Genomic DNA, 26,709 nt, shown 5'->3' on the forward strand with positions numbered 1-26,709 from the left:
CAATGTGTGTTCACTGAAAATTGGATTTATTAAGGTAAATTAATGTCTCTTGTAAGGATTGCAGCTTTCCTGCCTAATCTTTGTTTCATGTGACGCTCAAGTGTGCTTTTGTTCGGCTGCTGGGATGAAGGTGTGTGATTCCTCGTGATTCATTTGACTTCTGCTGCATAGAGTAGCAAAAATCTTGGATCTTGGGAGTCAGGGTGGATTCAGGCTGTAGTTAGACCTTTGTGCAGGCATTGGTATTGCATAATGATTTTAATGGTGCACAGCTCTTAGACATTTGTTTCCTAGTGTTAGGAGGGGAAATACTAGAGGACCCAGCTAACATAAGGCTGTCTATATCAGTCAGACCATTCAAATACTTGAGAAACTTGGGCATTTGCCATTTGGTTCGGCCAGGCAGTTGAACACTAAGCTTACACAGGAGAATTTAAGTATCTTTCAGTTACTATCTTTATCCCTTATGTGTTATACTTACAATTTTTGATGAAGGCATTTTGTATATAGATCAAAAAATAAGAGGTATTGTAAGGGTAATTGGGAAAAAAAAATCATAATAATCATCTCTTATCTTCCAAAGATGGAATAAATAGAAATAATGAGATATAAATTGGGAAGCAAAATGCTTGATCATATGTGTCTTCTCGTTTTTGGTTTTTAGTGTCATATTTGGTCACTATAACTATATTTTATGTTGACGCTTTCCTGCATTGCTTTCTTATATAAAATTTATTTACAAAGAAAAGTAGGCAAACTCACAGGTCTTAATTACAGAATGATCCAAGTAGCATTTTGGTTTTCAAAACCACATCTTCCTGTGCTTGGTCATGTTATTTTCCTCTCACACAGTGTGCTTCAGTGAGAAGAATTTTTTATGATGTATTAGAAAAGCACGTTTGTGTGTGGAGTCTTTCCCATGGAAGTGGAGAGTAAATGCACCACTTAAATTCAGGTGTCAGATATTTCTGAGTTGGTTCAGCTGCCATGTAAAGTAATAGAAAATATTTCACTTGGATATTGTAATTCGTCAGTAGCACAATAAAGTTACTTCTAGTCTTAAGGTTTCCTTTTATACATACCAATGCTTCCATATGCTCAGCTGGAAATACAAAGATTGCTCTTTTCTGATTGTGAAGATATGTAGTTCGCCAGCTAACTGAGTAGGAGAGCAGAGGCATGTCAATACTGAAAAAACAATGATGCCCTGCAGGTAGCATCACATTTCTCTGTTTATCATCTGGACTACTGCCACCACAGCTTCTATTTTCAATATTTAATATGTCTATGAGGAGAGCAATGCCTTGAAGGTGTTTTCTTTTGTGGTGGTGGTGGTGAAGAGACTGATTGGGGATTTCATTCAGAGTAACCAGGTATTATAAATACACTTCTCTTGAATATAAAAGCGCAAGTCAGCTATTTTCTTGGAGTAAGGGTTGACGGAGGGAAAGGTAAGGTAATGAAGTCTTGTATGCGTAGTAACTAGTAATGATTATTAAAGTGTAACTCTCTTTTGAGAACTTTTGGCAATAAACAGTACACTCACTGATTGGAAAACATGAAATCAACAGTTTTAAATTGACATTTAAAAGTAATGGCTTCACTAACTAAGCAAGATAGTTGCAGCTTTGTAGCTTTCAACTTCAGTAAATCAGAGTGACCTAATAAAGACGTTTCTAGAAGAATGGGGGGGTAGTTCTGTTACCATGACTGTGAAGTCCATTAAATCATAATAACAGATACCGTGAAGTTACTTCACTGATGTAGGTATTTGTCTGCTGGGTTTGGACACAGTCCAGCTACATCACGTGGAATGACCAAAGCCTGTTTATTTACTGTAAAGTGATTATATTCTTGTGCTTGAGCTTGTACTTTGTTGTATGAACTTTTCTGTACACTTCCAGTCCAAAGGCTGTTCAGTTTTGATTTTATTTTTCTTGGGAGAGCAGCCGATATTCTAAGCTGTCTTCTGTGGTTGATATAATAGAATAGTTCAGTGGGAAGGGACCTATGAAGATTGGGTCCACTGCCTGACCTCTTTAGGGCTAACCAAAAGTTAAAGGGCATTGCTCAAATACCTCTTGAACACTGATAAGCATGGGCCATCAACCGCTTTGCTGGAAAACCTCTTCTAGTGTTTGACCACCCTCACAGTGAAGAAATTTTTCCTGAAGTCCATTCTGAAGCTCCCCTGGTGCAGCTTTGTGCTGTTCCTGTGCATCCTGTCATTGTTGACCAGGGAGCAGAGATCAGCACCTCCCTCTGCGTATCCCCTCCTTTGGAGGCTGCAGTGAGACTGCCTCTTGGCCTTCTTTTTCCAAGCTAGACAAACCAAGTATCCTCAGCCTCTGCTCATAGGACGTGCCTTCCAGAAATAGTTGTATAGTTTATAGATGATCTATAAATGACAGCTTGAAGGAAAGCTTTTGAATTTGAGAGGTATAAGGTTGAAGAGCACCACCCCTTCTACCGATATATTGCAGCTTATGCTAAGAACTTGATATCCTGACCCTGGCCTACCTCTGCGTTTGGCTACTTCTCGTGACAAAAGTATTTGTGTCATGAACTCAAAGAGCCTCCATGTGGAAGATGAATGGAAACAATTTTAAATAGTGGCATTATATTCGCCATTGACTTTATAGTGCTTCGGTCTTGAGCAAGATAGGTTTGCAGTGATTTAAGCTACAATTTTCCCTAATAGTGAACAAGTTTACGACACATGATTAAAACTACTTTAAAACAATTGTGACTTTCATTTTAAACTCAGGGATATTTCTCAACAAGTTTTGAAAATCACATTCTTTCCAATTACTGTAGCTAATAATACAGATTCAGAATTCACTTTGAAAATTGTGATCATGCAGCTGTATTTATAATTTTTACATGTGTTCTTATAGATGGAGTATGTGCTTAAAATGAACTGGTAACATCTGCGTTTTCAGAAGTCTTTGTTATGTCATGATGACAACTTTTTTCCAAAAAAAAAAAAAAATCACAGCAAAGAGAGCTCTCTCTACACTTCTCCTAGGAATTTTGTGTCAGGTAATCTGAATATTTCATTTGCAAAAGCGCTTCTCATTTTACCAGTCAGTCTAGCTGATTGCAGGCACTTGAGATCCAGAACTTATGCACTGTAAGCAAATTTGCATGTTTCAAAGCTTTTCAGTTGAGAAGAAAGTAATATAACTTCAGATTGATTGTCTGTCTAGGGATAAACAGCTATTTTTATGTTCCTTGCGATTGTCTACATTTGCATTACCATAACATTATAATTAGGCAAGCCCATGTAGCGATTTCTGCTTCTTGTTGTGCAGATTGGGGCTTACTGTTGGTGCTACTGCTAGATGGTTTTTTTCTGGGACTTGAACTTCGATTTAGGCTTTACAGTGTAGGGATGCTGGGGACAGAGTGGAGACAATCTGCTTGCCAGAGTGCAAAACTGTCATCATTTTGACTGCTGAATTTTCCTTGTCACACAAAGAACAGCCTCAATTTTTATTTTCTCATTAGATTCAGAAGTCAAGCTGTAGTGTAGGTGCTGATATCCTCACAATAGAGGCCACAAAAAGAGCTTCCATGTGCCACTGCGGAGCCGTTCTCAGCACTCCATGTACTAGTGTGGGGAAAATGGCAGAGATCAAAAGAGGACTGACAAGTATAAGTTTGGATAGCATGGTTGTATGTCTTGGACAGTAATCCCATCTAGTTTAGCTTACTGAGTTCTGATTTTTAACAGTTGCACTGTCCCGATGGAATAAAATAGTTACTTCAGTTAAATGATGTATTAAAGCTGTGAGGGTCACCTTTCCATAGAGTTGTGCAGTCAACTCTGTGCCGGTCCCCCTGAGCCTGCCAACCCTTCTTTACATAAAACCTTATAACTCTTTTCCTGTCTGTAGTAGTCAACCAAGCTGCAAGTAGTAGAGATCTGGGTAATCCCTAAATCTGATTTAGTTACACAACTCATACCTAGTAGGTTTTCTGTTATCATTGAGAGTGTAGGTTTTGGGTATAAGAGCTAGAGAAGACGCTTGACAGTTAAATACACCCAAATGTCTCTCTTAACAGAGAAGTTTACCTGAAGTAACTATTTAGTTCACCTTTTCCTGAAGTAACTATTTGTTTAATTATAGAGTAACACACTAGGGGTGTAATAATCTTTATGTGCATTTGCTGTCCTTTCACAGACAAATAAGACTTTAAAATGACAGTGACTGTTGCAGAACTTGATGTGTGCAAGAGAAGTGTGCATCCACAGGTTTATCTAAGGCTCCTTCTACATGCTGTGAAAGACTGATACCCTGTACCCCCATCTCACATTACCAATACACGTTATATGCACTGATTTAATATCACTAAAAGCATTTTCTATTGCTCGGCAGGCAGTTTTAGGGTCTTGCATTACAGACAGCTGGAGACTTGATCAGCATGCTTTCAGCTTTAGCAATTTGTTTGAAGTGAATTAATCACTTACAGTGTTGAACATGGAGGAGGTGATTAATTCTACGCTGTTTTCATAGTAGAGGTGTATATAAAATATACTTGGAAATCTGTTCTGTTCAGGAGAAGTGATTTTTTTCACCTATCTGGATTAGACCGTGGATGCTAAAATTACCTGAAAAATAAGCAATGATACATAGTTGTCACCGAAAATATACTCTAAAACTTAATTGCTGATTTCAAATAGACTTGGTTATATATTAAGTAATACAAAACAGAGTGTAGTAATGCCTTGTCTTGCCATGGACAATACGTTGTTTCAACTGAATAGATGGTATTTAGCTGTTCAGTTGTGAAGGAGATGAGGAGGGCTTGCAAAAGAGGGGCTTTCTCCTCTGATAAGATATGCAAAATAGTTATTCAGCACTTAGATGCAGGTCAAGTCTTAACTGATATGAAAAATAATATGCTCTTTGACAGAAGCCTTGGTCTGTCTCAAAAGTGAATCTTCTTTGCTGTACTATGGAATCACAGAATGCTACCAATTCCACTCCCCCTCCCATAGGCAGGGACACCTCCCACCAGACCAGGCTGCCCAAAGCCTCATCCAACATGGCCTTTAACACCTCCAGGGATGGGGCATCCACAGCTTCTCTAGTTAACCTATTCCAGGGCTTCACCACCATCTGAGTGAAGAATTTCTTCCTTGTATCTAATCTAAATCTACCCCTTTTTGGTTTAAACACATTAATCCTTGTCCTATCACTATGATCCCTGACAAAGAGTCCATTTTCTATAGAATCATAGAAAATATTGTAGTTGCTTTGCAGAGTTGCTCAGTCGTCAGGAATGTGTAACTGATATCCACTCTGTCTGCATCACAAGCCATGTTTTGGTGGGCAGCATGGCAAACAGAATCCAAGTAAGTTATATATTGCAGGGAGAAGGCAGGAGCAACTGTGGGTGTTGTTAGATGAAACTAACACATCTGTTTCTGAAGAGTGTTGCAATATTGCTTTCTAATTAAGGTTTATAAACTCAGAATACACACGCACTGTATGGGATGATACACTGCAGCTGTGTTTTTCACTCTTCTCCACGATGACCTACACTGTGTAGCTTAAAGTATTTCATGATGTATCAAGAATAATAACACTTCTGGAAAAACCCAGGGTACAGAAGAAATAAGAAGTTACATGTGAGATGTGATGAAACCTACACCAAGTGCAGTATTTCAGCAGGAAAACAATGAAACTGGCAAAAAAAAAAAAGAGGTCCTGTGGATTTTTTTTTTTTAAAAGAAATAGCATACCATCCATTTCTAATTCTCAGTGGCTTGCTACTGGAGAAGAGTACAAACTGCAACATAGAAATTGTATGCTACTGGCTTAAACAAGAGTACGCTTCTGTTCTGCTATGTTTAACTTACACAATTTAAATGAGAATGACCCTACTCATGTGGATGCAATTGCCCAGGCTTAAATCAGAGTTTAAATAGCATCTATAGTTCCTTAACACAGTGCTTATATTCAGTGCTTGAGGAAAGGAGTATTCTGAGATGAAAATCTGTGGATCAGACAAATATTATCTATAAGTATTGGTCAGTCCAGTCTTTCAGAAAGAGTTTGAAAGTCTCTGATTTACTAATAAATTAAATCAATCTTCAGGGTCTTGGGCCTTAGTCTTGAATCATACTACCTAGATCTCAAGAATAGATGGCTTCAGGTAAAAACATTTTGAAATGCGTATTTTTGTTACAGGAGTCAAAGTAATGAATTCTCATATATGGCTCCTTTGATTGAAAAAAAAAAAAAAAAAGTGCAGGTTTGCATACCAGGGGCTAATATGCAAATAATAACCATAATGGCTTTCTGTAACGCTTTGTTTTTTTAATCAGCACATAGTTCATCATATTAAAATGTGTAACTCATCCTGGATGAAATCTACATAATTTCCAGAAAAGCTGCTTAGAAAAGAAAAAAATATGTAAAATTCAGTGTGTTCCTCTGTACTGGGCCACAAAATTTGATTTGTATATGGAAAATGAATGGAGCCTTGCATGTATGTAGATCTTACAAAAGGTGGCTGGAAGCAGTGCAAGAAAACAGATGATGTGTGTATATCCCAGGCTAAAAAAGGCAAGGTTCTTCTAGGTGAGAACTGCCACTGTTGATTCCAATCAAAGTATGGCATTACATAAAGCACTGTGTTTCTGTGGGGACAACACAAGAAGCCTTGCATCTCTGTGCTCTTGACAAATCCCTGCCAGGATTTGGCTTAACTTGAGGAACACCTTTAAATTCAGTGGTTACAACAGACACTGTAGCCTGCTGTTTACCAGCCAACCAAAATTGATTGAAAGTTCACATATTTTGATTTTCTGATGGGGAAGAAAGGAAGATGGATGGAGTCCTCTTTAACTTGAATAGCTTGAAACCAAAGATTTGTGGTTGCTTCATAGGGGCTGTTTTAGACTAATTTATTGACAGGACTGACAGCAGAATGTGGCATGTAGAAGTAGTGACAGGTATCTCAATCAGAGTAATGAAACTTGAAGCAGCTAATACATATCTTTGGAGAAATGGGCTGTTTTTTCACTTCTTTAATAGTAAATGTGACCCGAAATCCTTTGTGGTCATGGATTTGTCTTTCAGTTTGATTTTTGAGTATCCAAAGAAAAATCAGTAGGTGTTTTTGCTGCTGCCATGTATTTATACCCTTTCCCACTAAAATGTGTAATATGCAAGATATTAATTGGCAGCAAGACTGAAACAAAAATAACAAAGGTGGGAAATATAGAAGATGAACCAGGTATGTGTGTGTAACTGTGGAGACATGAAAGGGGTATCTCTGAAAACAGATTTCAGAGAATCTTTGAGAAAATGAGAAATGTTCTACTTGCATGAGATTTTTTTTTTTTCCCTGTGTGTGCCTATTCTAGGTAGAGCTGCATAGAGTTTCTTTCTTTCCTGCATTATCGGCTGAAAATTTTAGGAGTCAGCTGACAGCTCCTGCTGTTCCACTTGAGTATTGTTCCATTCAAACTGCCAGCTCAGCACTAGGGGGGCATTGTGGCATCTGGAGTGACACGTTATATATCTGAAGAATATTCCATTTATTTGACATGTAAAATTCCCTGGATCTAGCCTTGCGAAGAAATCATCCATACTAGAGTGTTGCATATGAAAGAGGATTTGCATAGAGTTTCACTAGCCAACGTAAAGCCAAATACCAGATGCATGCAGCCATTCACAAGATAATATTGAAGACAACATACAACGACTTCTCCCTGTCCCCCAAGCCCCAGGAAACCTCAACCTCACAGAATATAGAGTCTCATAAATTGCTTATGATACATTCAATACAAAGGATAATTTCCACAGTGTCACCAGGTACGTGCTTGCCAGCCTCTGTCGTTCAGCATATGGGTAGTTAAAGGACGTTTACCTTCTACCTGTTCTTTAGTGTTCAGCTCCTGGAATCTTTCTGAAACTTGACAGCTAGTTTCAAGAAAGAGAAATCAATATTAAGAGTTAGTCAATGCTTGGGGGGGGGGGAGACAGGACGACAAAACAAAACCAAACCCCTGTGTTTTGCTATGGGATCCACAACAAGGTTATTTTTTCACTCACATTAGAAAAGTTGTTTTCAACCCTTTGCTTGTCTGTAGAGGGAAATTGGGGCTGGTAATACAAGTTTAAACCTTGATTTTACTCCTATTTTAATCTGAATTAGATGAGATTAGCATTCTGGATTTATTTATTTATTTACAGTAGAACCTAACTTTTAAGTCTCCTTTCAATTTTGGATCTGAATATAGAAGAAAAGAAATTGTAGTAGAGAAATTAATGAGATACCACTACTGCTCAAATTTGCCTGAAAGTTTAGTGAGTAGAAAGGTACAGAAATTAAGGCCATGTTTTCTCAGATTTAGAAATGAATCTGTCATCCAAACTGTATTATGATTTTTATGGTGTCCTGCTTATTGTTTGAAAATTAAGGTGGCTACAGGTATGTGTTACTCCTAACTGTTTTAAACTATAGGTTATGCCGAGAAGGCTTAATGACCACAGAAGAAGCAAAGAGTCTTTAATGCCCAGCATAGATATCCCATCAGATCCGTTAAATCGACTGTTAATAGATGGTTCAACCAGTTCAGCATCATATTTAACATATATTTATTATCAGGATGAATTTAATAGTCTTCTCTGAACTGCAAATAACTGATGCTTTTTATTGCTTTGTATACAATCCTACATTTAAGTCCTTTAACTTTGATCTTCCACCCACTCCCTTCATCCTTCCTGACATGAGGTTATAGTGTTAATGCTGGGCAAAGACACAGAACTGTGAAGAGGCCTTAAAGAATGATTGCTTAGGATGTAAAATAAATGTTCTAGTATATCAATCTTTTTAAAAGAAGGAATCATTCACATTAGAAAGGCCATTAAAAGACAGTGAAGTGGAGCCTAATATAGAAGAAGATTCAGAAAGAAATAATTCTGAAAGATTTGAGTTAAGATCTAAAGAGGAGAATGGATGAAGTCCTTAGGTACAGAGGCCCCATTAATGTTTATTATTAATTTTGCTTGAGTGAAGGCTGCAGGATTCACTTATGAACTCTTTGCAGTCAAACATAATAAACTTCATTCGGCCTCTCTAGAGCTCATTTGACATTTGTTGGGAAAAACCTGGGTGTATAACAACGAAATAAACACTACATATAACAAAATATGAATGCAAAGGTAAAGTTTTATATATCTGTTTCTAGTTTTTAGCTTTGTATCTAAAACCACCAGCTAGTAATCTTGCAGAACAAAACCCCATCAAATCTAGAGGATTAGCTTTTATAGAAGTTGTTTTGATATAACAGCTTTGGCTTCAAGGGCAAACAGATATGTGTGCACGTGGCAAGCTTATTTGGTAGTTATTATTGATTCCCAAACTGTTTCCTCTAAAGATGAAAAGTGTTTGATTTAAGACTGACTACTAGACTTCTGTAAATAAGTCTGTCAGGGATAGGAGTTTATTAGAAGCAGGTATGAAAACTTCAAGAAAATGAGCTCTTAAATCTATTTGGGGATGCTTTCAAATGAATGTTTTCTTATTGAGCCCTTTGAACTATGTAACTAGATAGTTCTTGTGAAAAAGCTCTTTTTTACTTCATTAACACTATGACTTTGTGTGCATATATATATACACTTATAACAATTATTCTTTAGCTGCATCTTAGATGTCATTTTTTTCTAATCTTGCTAGTGGCATTAATAGGCACATAGAATAAATTTAATTGAATCTTGCATTACAACAGAAAAAAAGTAACTAACTTAAAGTAAGTTCAAAAGGATGTGCATCTCCTTCATTTGTTAATTATAACTGTGAGCTGTAAAATTCCAGAAGTATTGCATAGGTTGCTGAATATATCACAACTGCTGCTTGAAATCATCCTTTGACATGAAAGCTAAAATCTCCAATTGAATTAAATTTCACCTACTGAAATGTATAAATTCTCCCTTCCCCACTTCAATTTAATTATAATTTGCTCATTTGAGAAGTTTCCCATCTGCAGGATAAGTGCAGCAGAGGTGCAGGCAGTTACCTAAGAAAGATACAGGTAACTCACTGAAGATTTTTTGTGTTGTGTAGAAATTTGGTTGTAACTCAAAAGTGTTATTAGTATATGGAAAAAACTGTACACTGTCAAAGTGCATGTTGAGCATGGACCATGGCAAGTCAGGCTTGAACAGATATTTTTAAGATTTCTGCCACTGTATTATGTTTGCATCACTAAGTGTGGAGGTGGCAAGCACATCCCAGCCCTTGGTACTTAGAGCTGTATGAGGCCCTTGGGCATTTTTCTGCTTTTACAGCTTTGCAGCTTCATAATGGAATGTGTTGCCACAAAGTGCACACCCAAATAGCTGGAATTCCCAATAGGTAAGAAACTGAAATAGCATACAAGGTTTCCAGTCTTCGCTCCAGATTATTCATAGATATAAAACCTGGTTCATTTCCCATTTTAATGGTTTATCCATGAGGCTATTTTAGAATTTCTTGAGCTAATCAATGCTTCTTTCTCAAAGATGTTGCTGAAATTGTCAAACATGCTTTGGATACACATTGATGCAGAATGGAAAAGATGTATAATGAAATGACAAAAATGCATCACTTCCCTGTTAATCAAGAAAGCTTTCTGAACTCATGAACTTAAAAATAAATAAATTAAAAATCCTCTGATAGTTGCAGGACAAAGCAGCTTTCTTACAGATATCTTAAAGCATAACCTTCTGTGAGATACTCAGTTAGTAGTAGTATGCTGATTTTGTGGATTAACATAGTGACACAGAGGTTAAGCGTTTCCCTAGATTTTGTTATTCTTAGTTGTCTTCCTAAAATTCATGTTGCTGGTGCTCAAATTGTTAATTTGTATTCCTTAATGCTTATGCTTTTTCAAAGTGAGATGAGACATTTGTGATATCTTTTGAAGGTTTCTGACTGCTAAAATGGTTATTTTCTTTCCAGCAGCAAGATCTGCACATTTAACCTTCTCCCACCTGTATAAATGAGTACTGTGATTAATATGAATGTACTTGAAAAAATGAAACACCGTGGGAATCTGTGATAAATACCCATGCTGCTTATTAGATAAAATGTATACAGACACAAGTATTTGTACACAGAGTGCTGTAAAACCCTTTTGTGTTCAGGTTGTGTTGTTTAGAAGGCTGCATGTATGAGCTTGAAGTCTGGATCTTAACAGAGATTTCAGTTGACTGGCATATGCTTGATGGGCAGATATTGTTCTTGATTATTAAATTTCACAGACCATTGAAACTGAAATCCTTATGTCCTACTCAGGACAGAATTACCTTGACTTCATTAAAGTGTCTGGATAGAATAAAGCTGAGAGCTGAAAATAACAGCATTTCTGTCTTGACACAGTAAGTGTGTAGTGTGGTTGAGGTGGACAGAAAAGGAAGAGAATGCAGAAATAATTGAAATGAGGACTATGATATTTTTATGGTAGCAGAGAGATAGGAAAGGACACTCAAACGGATCTCTTCCAGAGAGGACTCCTTTAGCTATGTAACACTTTGCTTTATCAGTTGTTTTTTTTGTCCCTTTTTTTTTTTTTTTGAACAGAAAGACTTGCATGAAATCTTGATAGAAGTTAGAATTTTCTTGAAGGCTTTCCTTGACTTCAGTCTCAGCTCTGAATTCTCTAGATTTGTAATAGATTGTTATTGTTTATTATCACATTTTTATATGGCAGCTTTTTCTTAAAAGAAAGGAAGGAAAAAAAAATCACCAGAACCAAACAAAAAACCTTGGAGCACAATCCGTCACTTACTGAAGTAACATTTAGGAAAAAGTATTAGTTCAGTCGTCCTTTTTGTTTGTCCTACTTTCTGTCCACCATACACCATGAGGCAGATTGTAATACCCTACTCTGAGTAGTTCTGAAATTAGTAGTACTGTTTGAGTTAGTAGATAATGATTACTGAGGTGTCACCTAAAAAGCTTATTGGTGTTACTCATAATATGAGCTAGCTAATTTTGAGTTAAATGTTTCCTTTGCTACCAGGTTATCAAGAGGACGTCAGTCCATTTTACAATGTGAATGATTTAATTGCTTTTCTTTACTTTTCTTACAGGAATTGTTTCAATTATGACTCTCACTGTTCTCGCCTATGAACGCTACATTCGAGTAGTCCATGCAAAAGTGATTGACTTCTCCTGGTCTTGGCGGGCTATCACATACATCTGGCTCTATTCATTGGCCTGGACTGGAGCACCTCTTTTGGGCTGGAACAGATACACACTGGAAATTCATGGATTAGGTTGCTCAGTGGACTGGAAGTCAAAAGACCCCAATGACACCTCCTTTGTGCTCTTTTTTTTCCTTGGCTGTCTGGTTGTGCCTGTTGTGATCATGGCCTATTGCTATGGACATATTCTATATGCAGTAAGAATGGTAAGTTGATGGATAAGACTTCTTTTAATGAAATATTTTCAGTTAGAAATGCTGGTACCACATATTAAACTTGGATCAGAGCCTAAATTTGCACTCTCACTTCCTGTTCAAACTTCAGGACCTTAATATTCAGCCATGTCAGGGACCACTAGAAAAGGTGTACGGTTGAAGGAGAACCAGCCTAGAGCTACCAAGATTTATTTGTTGAGTAGTTTGTGAGTTACAGGTGAGTTACAAATCAAAGGCAGATTAGGGAACTGTTCCTGCCCACTGATGGACAGTAGATCCTTCCTTAAAACAGAAGGGAAAAAATCTTTGGTCGCAGTTCTTATTATTAAATAAATCTCTCTCTCCTCTTCATTGCTCTTGAGAGGATAACCCTGTAAAACTCTTCCAAGAGGAGACTAAGCTCTGTTAAACCAGTTTTCCATGTTCAGGCAACCCATTTTAATTCAGGCTGGATCTTCAGGGTCAGGAATTGATAATGTTTCATATTCTGTGGATAATCAGTCTGACAGACCCATTCAAGTTTGTGGTCAACAGTATCAGCACAACTGACAGCTCTTGCCAAGGACATTCACGTACATGTCCCATCATTTCTGCATTTTATCAGATTGACACAGATGACATTGGGAACCTGCTGCCTAGTATTCTGATTAAAGTAGAAATTTTATAACTTCAGGGTAACAAACTAAGTGGCAGAGCAGTATAGAGAAATCTATTTATCAAATTGTCATCAACTATCTTCAGAGGGAAGAAACAAATTTACAGGATTGTCTAAGTTTTCAGACTAAGGACCGCTAAATGTAATCTGAACTTGCTTATGTTAATGGATGAAGGCAAGTTAGTTTTCTAAAGTTTTTACATTATTTAAAGTATACAATAAGTCTGGGAAGCATGATGCAAACTTGCAGAAGAACTGTAGCTGATAAAATGAGTGTGTAACATCTGTACCTAAAACTGTTAGTGAATTAGTTATTTGTAAATTAAAGTAGAAGTATTCAATGCTTTTACTTTACCATTTTCCTTTTTCTTCCATAGCTTCGCTGTGTGGAAGATTTTCAGACTGTTCAAGTGATCAGACTTCTAAAATACGAAAAGAAGGTGGCGAAGATGTGTTTCTTAATGATCTCTACCTTCCTTATTTGTTGGATGCCCTATGCAGTGGTCTCCCTTCTAGTAACATATGGCTATGGCAACCTTGTAACTCCAACAGTAGCTATCATCCCATCTTTCTTTGCCAAGTCAAGCACTGCTTATAATCCAGTCATCTATATTTTCATGAGTAGAAAGGTAGGTACATGAAAAATTTTCTTATTTGAATAATCAGTATCCTATGCCACAGTTGTGGAGTTTATATCTGATTTACTTTTATCTGTAATGACCATATTTTTTGATTTGAACAGCAAGGATAAATAGCCAAAAATCTAGTAAATCAAAAACACAGACTGTGCTTAAAGTAGTAGCTTATGAAAAATTGGATTTTAGATGTCTGAATTATACAGATGAGCATTCATATGAAACGGAGGGGAAGGAGCATTAAACTGTAAGCATCTGTTTTTGACAATTTACCCCCAAAACGGGCTACACCTAGAAAATCCTATCTGAATCACTCCCTTACCACAGTAGAAGTCCATAAGACAAAATTCAGAACATCCAATGTCTGTTTTCAGGAAAAAAAGACCATTGCTTCTCTGACACTTCCATTATGGTAACACAAAGATTGAACAACTCAACATAGTGTTTCAAATATGTATGCTCACAAAAACATGAGAGACTGCCTGTTTACAATTTGACATCAGGGTTTTGCAAAGCGAGTATTAAGTGGGGCGTTTCAATAATGTTAAAATACCAGGAAATGAGAACATTATCGGTATTCCAGTACTGCTTAAGCCTAGAAAACTTTTAGGAACACACATTCCTAATATATTACTTCTCAGGGGCTCAACCATGAAAAACATAGAACACTGAATGCAAAAGTAAGTATTCAGTTGGTACCTGGAAGAAAGACTGGGGGGGGGGGAGGGGAAGACTCTGAAATTTTGTTTAATCTCAAATAGTGACAAAAAAGTTATAACTTTATGAATTTAAAAGCTTTTAAGTTTACAGTATTAAAAAGGCAATTTTAAAGTAGAAAAGTGAAACACTTCTCTTAAAATGTTTCTATTAATTCTTTAAATAAACATTTTACAAAATCTGATAGACTGTCTTGGATCATTTCAGTCTTGATGAATTTGCAATTTTGGTGAAAAAATATACTACACCAATAACATTTCTCAGAGCTTTATTTTACTCAAAGCTAGAATTTCCCATGGATGACAGTCAAGTGCATTTTGGAGATAAATTTTACATGGTTAAGAAGGTATATTTATCTATGAGAAAAATAACTTTCCATCTACTTTTGTAGTCTTCATTATGAAAAGCAGACTGCTGATTTAGTGGTGGAAACCGGCTTATTTCGCTGCTTTACAGAGCAGAGAAAGAGTGAAAGTGTTTGGAGTTATCAGTAACTTGTAAAAGATGTAGAACTAGGTAATTTACTTCTTTCTGTAAATCATCAGTACTATAAAGATAACCACTGAATGTAGCTGAGCAGAGCTGGTGAATTTGTTTAGACATTAAAATAGCTTCACTATAAACCAGAATGTTAACTGGAAATGTAACTTCACACTGTAAACATCTGAAATCAAGGGTATATATTTAAAGATATCTGGAATTTAAGTATAGTAGAATCACTTGACAAAGGGTTAAAAGGAAACAAAACAAATGATTGCTAGAAGGACTTCCCTGGGTTTTCATTACCTTTAGCTTATTATAGAGGTGGAATTTTCTGTGACTTCCTTCACTGGTGTGCAATTACCAGGGAACAGCCAGGGCCAGCCAGCAGTCCAGAGACAAGGCAGACAAGGCAGTGGGTCCAATCAGCCCGATGGATGGCCAGGCAAAGCCATAGCTGCAGTGCAGCTCAGGCCAGGACCAAGGGCAAAGCTGAGCATCAGTGCTGCTCCTGAGTGGAGACAGGAGGCCCACAGTGTTGCATCTCACAGCTCTTCCCACACTGCTCTTTTCACGGCGGGCTGATTCAGTGTTACACAGCTGCATGGTATCAGAGCCAGGCCTGGATATGGAGAGCTAAACCCTGGAGGTGGAGAGGGAGGAAAGGGGCTGCAGAACCTCAGAGCCTCGCTTAGGACCCCAGCAACAGTCATGCTTCAAAAGAATATTTTCAACTGAGTCATTTTAATATGGTGGCTCTGACTTTGTACCTGGATGTCAGATTGATTAGTTTAATCTGAAAAAGATTTTGTAGGTTCTGATGCCAGGAAGCAAATCAAACCAATACCAGGCACAATGCCAGTAAAGTCATAGGCACAAAGAGAATGATTCAGCTAAACATATTGGAGATGCATCATGAAGTGCTTTTCACTCACCTCTAATTCCAGATTAAGACCAAAGTGATAAGATTTTTGCTCATCTTCTGGGTTATTTTAGGAATAATAAACCAATTCTTCCCTATTATATCCTTCATATATCTGACCTATGCTAACATGCTTGTGCCTTCTCACATCCATGCTGCTCAGAGGTACCACATTATCTCTGAAAAATTCAGGGCTTCCACATGACCATTCTGTTGTGTTTTTACATAACACAGGAACACTTTTCTCCATCTTTCTAGGCTCCCTTTCCAACAGGACCTACTGCCTCTTCTGTGTCAGAGTAGATTAATTTCCTATACCAAAACCTTGTTTCATACCGGCATGCCAGTGAGCTTCTTGTGTGATAGCTAGACAAAGTCAGGGACCATGCAGAATCGTATAGAGTAATAGTTAAAACGGCTAAGTGGCAGACATTTGAGAAAGATGTCCTACTGTTTTTTTTTTTTTAAAGTGCTTTACAAGTATTCCAGGCATGTCTCATTATGGGTTATTAAATATCTTTTATACACTTTTTGTAATACCAGAGTGTTTCCCCAAATACTTGAGCTTTAGATGTGCACAGAGGTGGACTACTGAATGAGTGCATCTTCTAACCCTTGTACTTGAATGCTTTGCTTTGTGAAGGGGAGGCCACCATTGGAACATTTAGAACAATGCTACGACTGGATTTGTCCTCTTATTTACTGATGAGAGCTTTCACTGAATACCTTGTGTATTTAGTCTCAAGGTAGAATAGACTGCCTGTATCATAAGTGGCTTCTAATTAGCTGAAAGGCTTCCATTCCTTCCCTATTCAAAGGGAACATTTTAGTTTTGTGTTACCAACTTTTGAAATTTTATTTTACATCTGTATTATTAAATGCTTTTGTTAAAATTTCAGTCTCTGGAGTTGTATAAATGGAAAACTTCAGTTTCATTGTACCTCCTCCTGCCCCCCTTTGTTCCTTCCCTGTACATCCTCCTGCAAAGTGCTTCTGAGAACGTTCTTCCCCTGCTAGATCAAATTGCGATCTTTGAATACTCAGAGAACATACTTATGATGTGTTCTGTGGCTGATTCTTGTTCTTTGTTGGCTGCAGAGCTTGCTGGTGGTAAAATATTAAATTGAATTTCAGTGCCCTCTACTGGCCACGTTGTCCTATTGAGCTCTTTGGAGTGTGTATGGGAAAAAGTGCCCACTAAAAAGCCAGTTTGTTTGTTATGGCACTGGAACCAACTCAGAACAAGTTGGAGATGCAGAAATAGGTTATTTTGAGTTATTTACTGTATTGCTGTCTTCACTGGATCATACATGATAGTGAACACTTAAGAAGTTGCAATTTCATTCTGTTTATTTTCTCTTACAGTTTCGACAATGCCTTTTGCAACTCCTGTGCTTTCGCTTGATGAGATTCCAGAGGACTGCGAAAGAGACCCCAGGAGAAGGGAATGACAAACCGATACGACCAATAGTAATGTCTCAAAAAGGAGGGGACAGGCCAAAGAAGAAAGTGACGTTTAGCTCTTCCTCTATCATTTTTATTATCACCAGTGATGACACTCCGCAAATAGATGATAACAGTAAACACAATGGAACAAAAGTAAATGTCATCCAAGTAAAGCCACTATAGCTGAAGAGTCACTGGAAACTGATGGACTGTTTCAGCTGGAGACTGGCTTCAGTGATAGTGCCAGTGGGCTGCCAAGGAAGCCATATTCATCTGTGAAGTACTGAGGTAATTCTGCATCTGAAGCTCTGCAGACAGTTGGGTTTTGGTCACAATACAGACATCTCTGCATCTGTGCTGAATTTGTGGATGGATGTTTTTACCCTGAATTTTCTTAAAGAGTATCATAGTGTTTAGTGGGTTTTACTCTACCTAGAGGCCAGTAACAAGTGGAGTCCTGCAGGGGTCTGTCTTGGGACCCATCCATCTTTATCAATGACCTGGAGGACGTGACAAGTGCACTCTTGTTGATTTTGAAGATAACTTCAAACTGGGCAGGAGCAGTCTGTAGGCTCAAGGACAGGGCTGCCATTCTGAAGATCTTGGTCAGGCTGGAGGAATGGTCTGACAGAAGTGTTAGAGAACTCAGAAAGATTAAATGCAGAGTCCTGCACCTGGTGAGGAAGAACCATGCATAGCACAACAGGCTAGGCCCTGGCTGCCTAGGATGCAGCTCTGTGGAAAACGGCTGGTAGGCGGGCTGAAGTGATTATGCCTCTCGACTCAGCACTCATTAGACCATGTCTAGATACTGCATCCAGTTTTGGAACCTCTGATAGAAGAAAGGCGCCTGTAAACTGGAGTAAACTCAGTGGGGTACATCAAGATTGTCAGGGTTTGGAGCACTTGGCCTGTGAGAGAGACTGGTGGATCTGCATTTGATCAGGCTGGAGAAAAAATCTTCAGGGGACCCTAATAGCAACCTTCCAATAGCAATGAAGAGGTTTTCTAGAAGATGGAACCATGATGTTCAGGGTGATGCATGCTGAAAGGACGAGAGTTGAGCATCAGCTGAAATAAGAGATTCAAACAGGATATAAGGAAAAAGTTTTCAAATCTGTAGACAGCCGAGCAATGGAAGAGGTTAGACTAGAGACTTCCCAAGACTTCTGCAGCCTGAGTTATCCTATAATTCCTTGAATTACTAGCACTCCCACTGCACAGAGCTCTTAGGAAAGAGAGATTTTTGAGGTTGGCTGGGGTTTAGTTTGTCTGACTTGGTGGTTTGCAGGGAAGAAAAAAAAAGTGGTATCCACAATGACTGGGGCTGTGGTTAAACCAACAGCCACCAGAAGGCTGCCCATGTGTACTCAGCAAGCCATTCTCTCCGTGCTATCTGGTGGGATTCCTGAGCTGTGTGGTGAGAAAAATCATACAGATCAAAGCACCAGGCACTGATAAAGGAGAATGTTTGTTTGTTTGTGTTTTATTAACATATGTACTTTAGGCATCTTTATCCTGCATACAAGTTATTCTGTACACGGAGCAGGAGCCTCAGCCTATATTAATGCTTAACCTGCTCTGGCAGTTTGGCAAAAGTAACAGTTAAAGAAGAGCAGGGGAACCTCTGCCTAAGTTGCAGTGTGAGTAATGACTGCCCTACTTAGAGGTCAGCAAAGAGAGCAGATAGAGATTTTTCTCACCTTTGTAAATGTTGCTGGTACCAAATGATGACAGGATTCTGTTCTGGACATGGCTGCCTGTCACGTTGGATAAAGAAGTTAGAGAAATAATTTTCTAGTAATGGTGCTGATTCTCTACCACATCCATTACATTGGTAAGCACTTGGTAAAAGCTGTGTGAAAAAAACATTAAGAAATGACTTGATTCCTCTGGGGGTAAGTCTTTGAGAGGTATATGGGCAACATGCAGAACGACTGCCAGCACCATCAGATATTGATCTCATGGTAAGGAACAAAACTTTAAATAAAACAAAATCAGACCCCAAATGCAGAAGCTATCAGCTAGTTTCTGGGAGCAATGACCTCAACTCGAAACAAGTGACGGACATGTTTGTGCCAGTGCCTTTGAAGAGACAAATTCCTTATTCTTGTACCCTTCTAGAGTATCAGAACTAGTAATCTGGCTCCAAAAAGTACATCTAGAGTCCACTCTGTTTTCTAGATTAAACCATAATCCAAGAGAAAACAGATGTATATATACTTGTCTTTGTTTTTGTTATTTTTGTTTTCATGTTACTTTTGTTTTGCTATAAATGCATAGATAAATTATCTTATGATGTCAAAGGTCTGCCCTTACAAAAGCATGTTTGTTTCAATGTTGAAAATTTCATTTTCAGCCAAGGATCACTACATCTATGCACATTTATATTTACAAAAGGAGAAAGATGTACATTAGTTCCATAAAATGATTCCATCCTTTTAATAAAATGTTTGATATTTTAGTGTTTTCTGTATATCGAGCTTTCAATAAGCAATTAAATTTATTTTATTTATATTAATGTGTTCTCAGTGAAATATTTTTTTCCATTGAGAGGGAGTTGGTTTGACATCACTGCCTCTTGGAGATAGCGTGAAGGGTATCATTAGGCACTGAGAAAACAATAACACTCCAAGATTGCAATTGATTTTTATTTATTTATTTATTTTTCTGGTAGAATAACTATAGGGTGAATTTAGTGTAAAGAGAAACTATCCATTATTCAGATTTCTGAAGGTAATCCAGATAATTAAGAATAACAGTATATGCATTTTTTTAATAATTCATGTAAGACGTGGTATTTACTGCTACAATACACAGAACAACTACAATTATATAACAATATAGGAAAACCAAACAGTAAAAACTATCATAAATTTGTTATTTTGGCTACTTTATGTAAATGGGTGGCCTAAAATGATACAATTTGTAAACCATTTAGAGTGACTTGTTGCAGCTCTGTAAAGTGCCACTAGCTCTGGAAATGTGGCCACGTGCAGTTAACATGCTGCCCTCTCATTTGCTCATCTTTTAACTGCAACAATTTTCTGTGGCTAACTGCAACACTGATGCAAAATTCACACCCTGCTATAGAACTGAAGTATTGTAACATTCAGTCTTGAGAGTATCACCAGGTTATTTACAGATCTGTCATTGTTTTTTAATTTTAAGTCTGTCTTTCTTCTATTCTGGGGATGAACCATAACTGGCTAGTTTATTCCAATGGAGATGCAGAGATTTATGTGGGTCCTTTCTCTCCCATTACAGGGAATGGAAGAGGAAGATGCTTAGCATTCACATTTGGACCATTTACTGTTCCTAAAGTAACAGAAATTCAGAAAGAGGAAAAAAGAGGAAAGAAAGAGGAAAAAAAGGAGAAAGCATGAAGGGCAAAAGAATGAGAAGAGATGACAAGGGTACACAATTAATGCAAGTTTTAAATAAACTAGTTGAGAATTTTAATGATCCCATCATGCAAAGGGAAGCAGCAGGTGTGGTGAGTACCATGATAGCCTCAGAGTCAATCATTTCTTTTAACAGTTTCATTGAAACTATGGGATGTATAATGCAGATCTGCTCTGCAGCCTTATAACCATCCTTTTTCAGCTCCCAAAATAAGCTAGATTTATGCTGAATGTAACTGACTTCATGCAGAAAAGTTGGGTTTTATAGTGCTGAGACATTATCTTTTATCACAGTGATTGAATCAGTCAGGAAATCAGTATTCACAAGCATTATATTTTGTGCTCCTATTCTTTGCATACCAGCAGTAGCAGAGGATGCCATTTTCTGCTAAAATACTGCAGCAATAGCTGAGTGAAATGGATATTCAAGTATAGTATTTTGCTAAACTATCCAGAAAAAACAACCTTTAACAATATATTTATCCTTAGCTTATATCAACAGCCTGCAGCTCAAGAACAAAATTCAACTATATAATATTCAGATGTAAAGGAGAAAAAAAAATAATCTAGTGCTGGTGGCAAAAGATTTCACAAATTGATATCTGACCCACATATATATAAACAGCTCAGTATGAAAGTATCTGTTAGGTAATTAAGTATCTCTTTCAAGGAGTACAAGACATGCAGAAGCTCAACGGGTGCTGCAACCTGCATTTCTGGACACAAAAGCTGTACAAAGGCAAGATGTAACATAAGGTGAAGTTTTTGGAGACAAAGAATTGGGTAATGCAGTTTGGGAAGATTGGGCAGAGAAGGGATAGGAATATAAAACTGGCTTTGCAGCTGGGGGGACTCAGCCAGCACTGGAAAGTGCTGATGCCTCTATCTTCTATGATACAAATGTCCAATAATTTCATCAACAATAGTATCCATTGCTGCTGATGTGCTTTGGAAAGCCACTTCTATAAAATCTAAAGATAGTAAATCCAGGTATTAGATGAAAATAATTTGAAAAATCAAGAATCAAAGATCTGTGAAGTTATTTTGGGAAGCTACTACAGGCTGGAAGCCTGGAAAACAATCAGCAAGTCTTTGTCTTGTCAGACCTCAGTGAATAAAAGTGGGAATGGATGAGGCAATAAATACTATAGAGCTTTTTATGTGACTTTTTTGGGCAAATTTTGAAAACAAAAGTGTTTGTACTAGAAAAGCAAAACATCTTAATGGAAAAGGTTTGAGAACAAAAGCATAGAAGAGCAGCAGATTTGGAGGCCTAGAAGATGTGCATGGAAGAACACCAAAGGATGCAGATGTGTTTCTGAGCAGCAAAAATGTATGTAGCAGCTTCGAACCAGAAAACAAGGGAGCGGGAGGGCTTGGGCAAAACAATTTGTGTTACTGGCATTATATGGCATTTAATGTGAACTATACTGAGAAGTAATGTCTATTTTACCACAGTTTTTATTTCTTGACTCTTGTAAAGGAAATGGGGAGGAGGGTGTGAGGTTGGAACAGTCCCAGAGGGTGGGGATGAACGTTCTTGCCACTATTAAGGTTGCTGGTAGCTTCTGAGTTGGACTGGTACTTCCGTGCGCCCCAGTCCCTCCCTCAGTGACAGCAATGGCAGGATCAAAAGCAGGAGGGAGACTCAGCTGTTTGAATTACAGAAGCTGATCTTTTTTTTTTTTTTTTTTTTTTTCTGGCACAGGCAGTCTGTGCAGCCTTTTAGTCCCAGCTGCATCACACCCAAGGCCTCTTTGCTGCTGTTCTGACCTGGCTATGTGTATAGGTTATCCACCTAAAGCTGAATGTTATGAATGCCTTTCTCTCTCTCTGCCTCTTTACCAGATTAGTATTGAGGATTTACTTGCAAGGAATTAAAGCTGAAGAGGAAATTAAATTGATTTTCACTACAAATTAGAATGCAGGTTATTAGCTGCAGGCTCAGCATCGAACACTTCCTGCACCTGGCTCTTCTGCACTTGGTTCGTTGCATTTTCGGCAGTGTTTGTGCTCCCTCTTGTGGTTAAGTCAGCATTTACTAATAGAACAAAGAGCCCGGCTGCCTGAAGTCTGTTTTCATTACACGTTAACGTTGCTGGAGCAGTACGTCTAAATCCACTTCTTGCCTTTCCGAAACTTTCTCCAGCTGAAAGCAGAATTCCATCTGGTACTTTGTAAAGCAGCCTGATGTCTGCTCTGATGAAGAACTGTTAGCCATGTTAGGCTAATCAGGCTTTCTTTATAGAGAGGTGATTGAGACTGAGGCCAGAATATGGTGTAGACTTATTAAACCTTACTTAACCTTATTTAACAGCCTTAACAGAAGTTATGCCTGCTGCAACCCTCATCATTATATTGACTGAAATTCTATTATATTAATGAGTTTCCAGGTGTAACTGAAATGGAATTTTGTCTCTATTGTGAATGGATCTGATACCAAAAATGAGAAAACACTCTTTGTCTTTACATGCCATGTTGTCTTCATGATTTATCTAATCAGCTAGTATCGCTGAAACTCAATACAGTGTGCCTTTGATTTAGTTTGCCATGCTGGTGTGAGTGGTGTAGTGAGCACGTGGGCAAGGCCACAATTGACATCTTGAATTGTGTCTGTTCAAATTCCACCTGCAATTGCCTTTTACTAAGGCATACTGAAGCCTTCAGAAAGAGACACTTAGAAAATCAGACAATATTTTATTTCTTTTTGCTAAATATGCAAGAAATACATTGCCTGGATTGTAAAATTTATTTTTCAAAGTTTTAGTAACATTTGTCTATGTGTTGGGTCTGAGGAAAGCTTAAGTACGTTTAATGGGCTGCTGAATGTGAATTCTAATTATCTTCCTTGAGGTAAAATATAGAAGAGGTTTTTGTCCACTTCTGAACCTTCTTTCATTACTGAGCTTCTATGGTCTTTTGGATAGATAGTAGAACATCTACATACATGACACATAACACAAGTCTAAACCTCCATTTCACATGCCATCTTCTATTAATCATGAATCACTCATTTGTAGAGAGAGTTGTAAAAGAAATGATTTCTTTGAACCTCTCAGAAAACAATGAAGCTGTACAAATCATGGAAATACGTATGGGTTTCAGTCGCATGAAAAGTTTTTAAATGAGAGGATAGTAGGACAGGAGAAGGCAAAGAAGGTGTAGCAAGTAGGAAGGCATTCTTTTCTTTTCATAAATATTGGAACAATGCCTGATGTTTCTTCTAATGTAAGGATAAGATGGCAGTCATATTCCTAGTACACATTTAGGATGTTTAAATGTATAAAACAGCATATAAAGATGGTCACTAAATAAATAGTTCAATTAATGTAGCTATTTATGGCTATACAAAAAAATAATCTACCTCATGAATATTAGATGTAGTTAAAATTTTAAATAAAAGCTTAGATATAGCTGTCATCCTCCTGCCCTGAAGCTACTTCTAGTAAAGTTAATGGCATGTCTGGTTTCCAGAGAATTGCTATGAAATGGACTGACAGTGGGAAACATTTGCTTCACTAACTGTATTGAAATAGCTTATTGGTTTCTATAGTTGGAATAATGTGTGATAGAATAATAATCATATTTACTTTGAGCTTTCTCTAACTACATTTTATATGTCCAGGTCAGGCTACTGTTGTAAAAGACACTCAGCTTTTAAAAGGAATTTGGGAGAACATACGCTGCCAATTTCCAAGGTGAAATGAGAAATCAGTGATTAGAAATAGACACGTTGCTGCCTGAAGCGGACAGAACGTTTCCGAAGAACAGTATGTCCCAGGCCTTACCTTTCAAACATCATCTCATAATAACTAGTCCTTGAGACATTACAAAGAGGCATATAAATAATCATGTCTTTCTCGGAAAGATAAAGAATGACAAAAGAAAATATGTTCTAAATTGGCAAATAAAGGAGAAGTTGGTAACTGTCTTCCTTTCTTCTTCCTTTCTTTATATACTCATTTATTCTTCTTTGAATTTTTAGACTAACAAGGCATTGCTTTTTTTCTGTTTGAAGGACTTTCTATGTTCCTATTTTTCTATTTTTCAACCAGTTGCAACGTTATTTCACTGACTGCATTCTTTTCTAACAGAAAGCCTCAAATATGTGGGGTCTGGTGAGTAAAGAGGGAAGTACAACATACTTGATATCTCCACCTTATTACAAGGAGGAATGTGAAGATAGCATCAGCTTGGCAGTGGGGAAGGGGACTGAACTGAGGTATACAGAAATTTTAAGAGGATGGTGTAAAGCGAGACAGCACTGGCAAGTATTTTAACGTGTCCATGTAGCTTGAGAAGTGCATTGGTTACGTACAAGACCATTTTTATCTGAATAATGTTTCACTCTGCAGAGGGAGCCATTGGGTTATCAAGCCAAGCATAACTATGGTATTTTTATTGCTGGAGTTTGACCTGTTTCTGTGTTCTTGGCAGACTTTTTCCCCTTTATATATATATATATATATATATATAAAAATACTTTTTTCTCCTTTATTCCCCTATATATATATATATACATGTTCCCCTATATATCCCCCTTTATATATGTACATACATACATTATATATATGTATACAGAGATATACTGTTAGTATTTGAATGAATATTTATGGATTTAGTTTTCTTCAGGCTTTGCTATGTTTCGGACAAGTTCTTCCTTGGGGTGACAGTTACATGCTTAATGCTTTCTCTTCAAATGAAACAAGATAGGAAAGAGAGTCCATCCTGTTCTAGAGTGGCAAGGGCAATGTTTAAGTTATATAAAATGCAGCAGATCTCACAAGGGTACAAGTTGTCTTAACATAATATCAGGGTATACAGTGCTCTGTGCAAATGGGAGCAGCATTCTGCCATGACAGAGAAAAGGAGGAATGAGGTGCTTTCATGGGAAAGAAGATGCTGACCACCAGGGACAGTCTAATGTAACATGCACAGGGAAGAGCAGGGCATTACTGAACAGATTTTTATTAGTTGCTATTTTTAATTTTAATTATATTGTACCCCAGCTTGTTAGACTTCCCCAAAACTGGAAGGCTGCTATCCTGGATGTTCTTTGCTGGTCTGCTGGGGTGACAAAAGCCTATTCTAAGAGATCTTTAAATGCAAACAGAGCTTCAAGAGATATTTCTGTGCTAGGGAGTCATGCTACTTGTAAGTGAATGTGCTACCTCTTACTGTCAGAAATTCTCTGTTCAGTTAAGGTAGTTACTTTGCTTTCTTCTTGAGTAAATGTGCCACCAAATAAGGAACTCCGCTTATTTCAGAGCAGTACAAGTCTGAAGAAGATAAGTAATTCTCACCAGGCCATGTAAATCCACTTCCCAGTGTCCATGATGGTTTTCCATTGATTTTGGAGCCACTTTCCCAAATATAATTTGCTTAAAATTAAGGACAAGGATTGTTAATATTTTCTCAAGCTGGAGAATATACAACCAAGTTCTGGAAAATATGCTAGGTGGGAGAAAGTATCAGTGGGATAGGGAGGCCAGGAAGTGGGTGCTGCAAACTGCTCTCTCTATTCTCCTCTCAACCTGCAAAACACATGCTTTTCCTGCCTCCCACTTTTCCTCTGGGTCACTTTGTGTCCAAGTTAAGATGAATAACTCATAAAGGCAGAGTAAGCCCTTTTCTACATCCCTAATGGATTCAGTGTAGAACGTTTCTTTTACTGTACTTCAGTTTGCTTGTAAACATGGACATCTTTCACAGTAGTTTCATACGTCTGTAAAACTTGGTGCAAGCTCTTATTTTGGATTTTGGCTTTATTTTTTTTTCCCAAGTCCTCATATGTCTTTGTAGCTTAGTCATCTCTGCTACTGTGAATGGCCTTGGACAAGATACGGTCAAGCAAGATTAGTCTGTTGTCTTGGGTGTTTTCATATGAGTCTATTAATGATATTGCTTCCCACTGCATATGTGGAAGTCCTGAAGGCAAAGAAATATTTTTCTGATAGATCTGACAGACAGAAACAGTTCATAGCATTCCTGATCTGAGCAATGTTATTCTATTGTTCAGGCAAACA

The 26,709-nt window shown here is 37.7% G+C and overlaps 1 protein-coding gene across 4 annotated transcripts in view; it reads left to right on the forward strand.

The window, feature by feature from the left end:
• OPN3 (opsin 3) overlaps nt 1-26,709 on the forward strand; it is a 57,410-nt gene that overhangs the window by 3,044 nt on the left and 27,657 nt on the right. For 2 of the 4 annotated variants that reach the window (XM_080585184.1, XM_080585185.1), the window contains exons 2-6: nt 12,096-12,415; nt 13,457-13,708; nt 17,199-17,567; nt 20,547-20,775; nt 21,354-22,016. In XM_080585184.1, coding sequence (XP_080441310.1) covers nt 12,096-12,415; nt 13,457-13,708; nt 17,199-17,462 — 836 coding nt within the window. In that variant the 3' untranslated portion in view covers nt 17,463-17,567; nt 20,547-20,775; nt 21,354-22,016. The remainder of the gene's footprint in view (nt 1-12,095; nt 12,416-13,456; nt 13,709-17,198; nt 17,568-20,546; nt 20,776-21,353; nt 22,017-26,709) is intronic. The other 2 variants (XM_080585186.1, XM_080585187.1) reach the window with 2 other exon arrangements.

Source organism: Anser brachyrhynchus (assembly GCF_964034855.1).
Source record: "Anser brachyrhynchus genome assembly, chromosome: 3".
Taxonomy (NCBI): Eukaryota; Metazoa; Chordata; class Aves; order Anseriformes; family Anatidae; genus Anser; species Anser brachyrhynchus.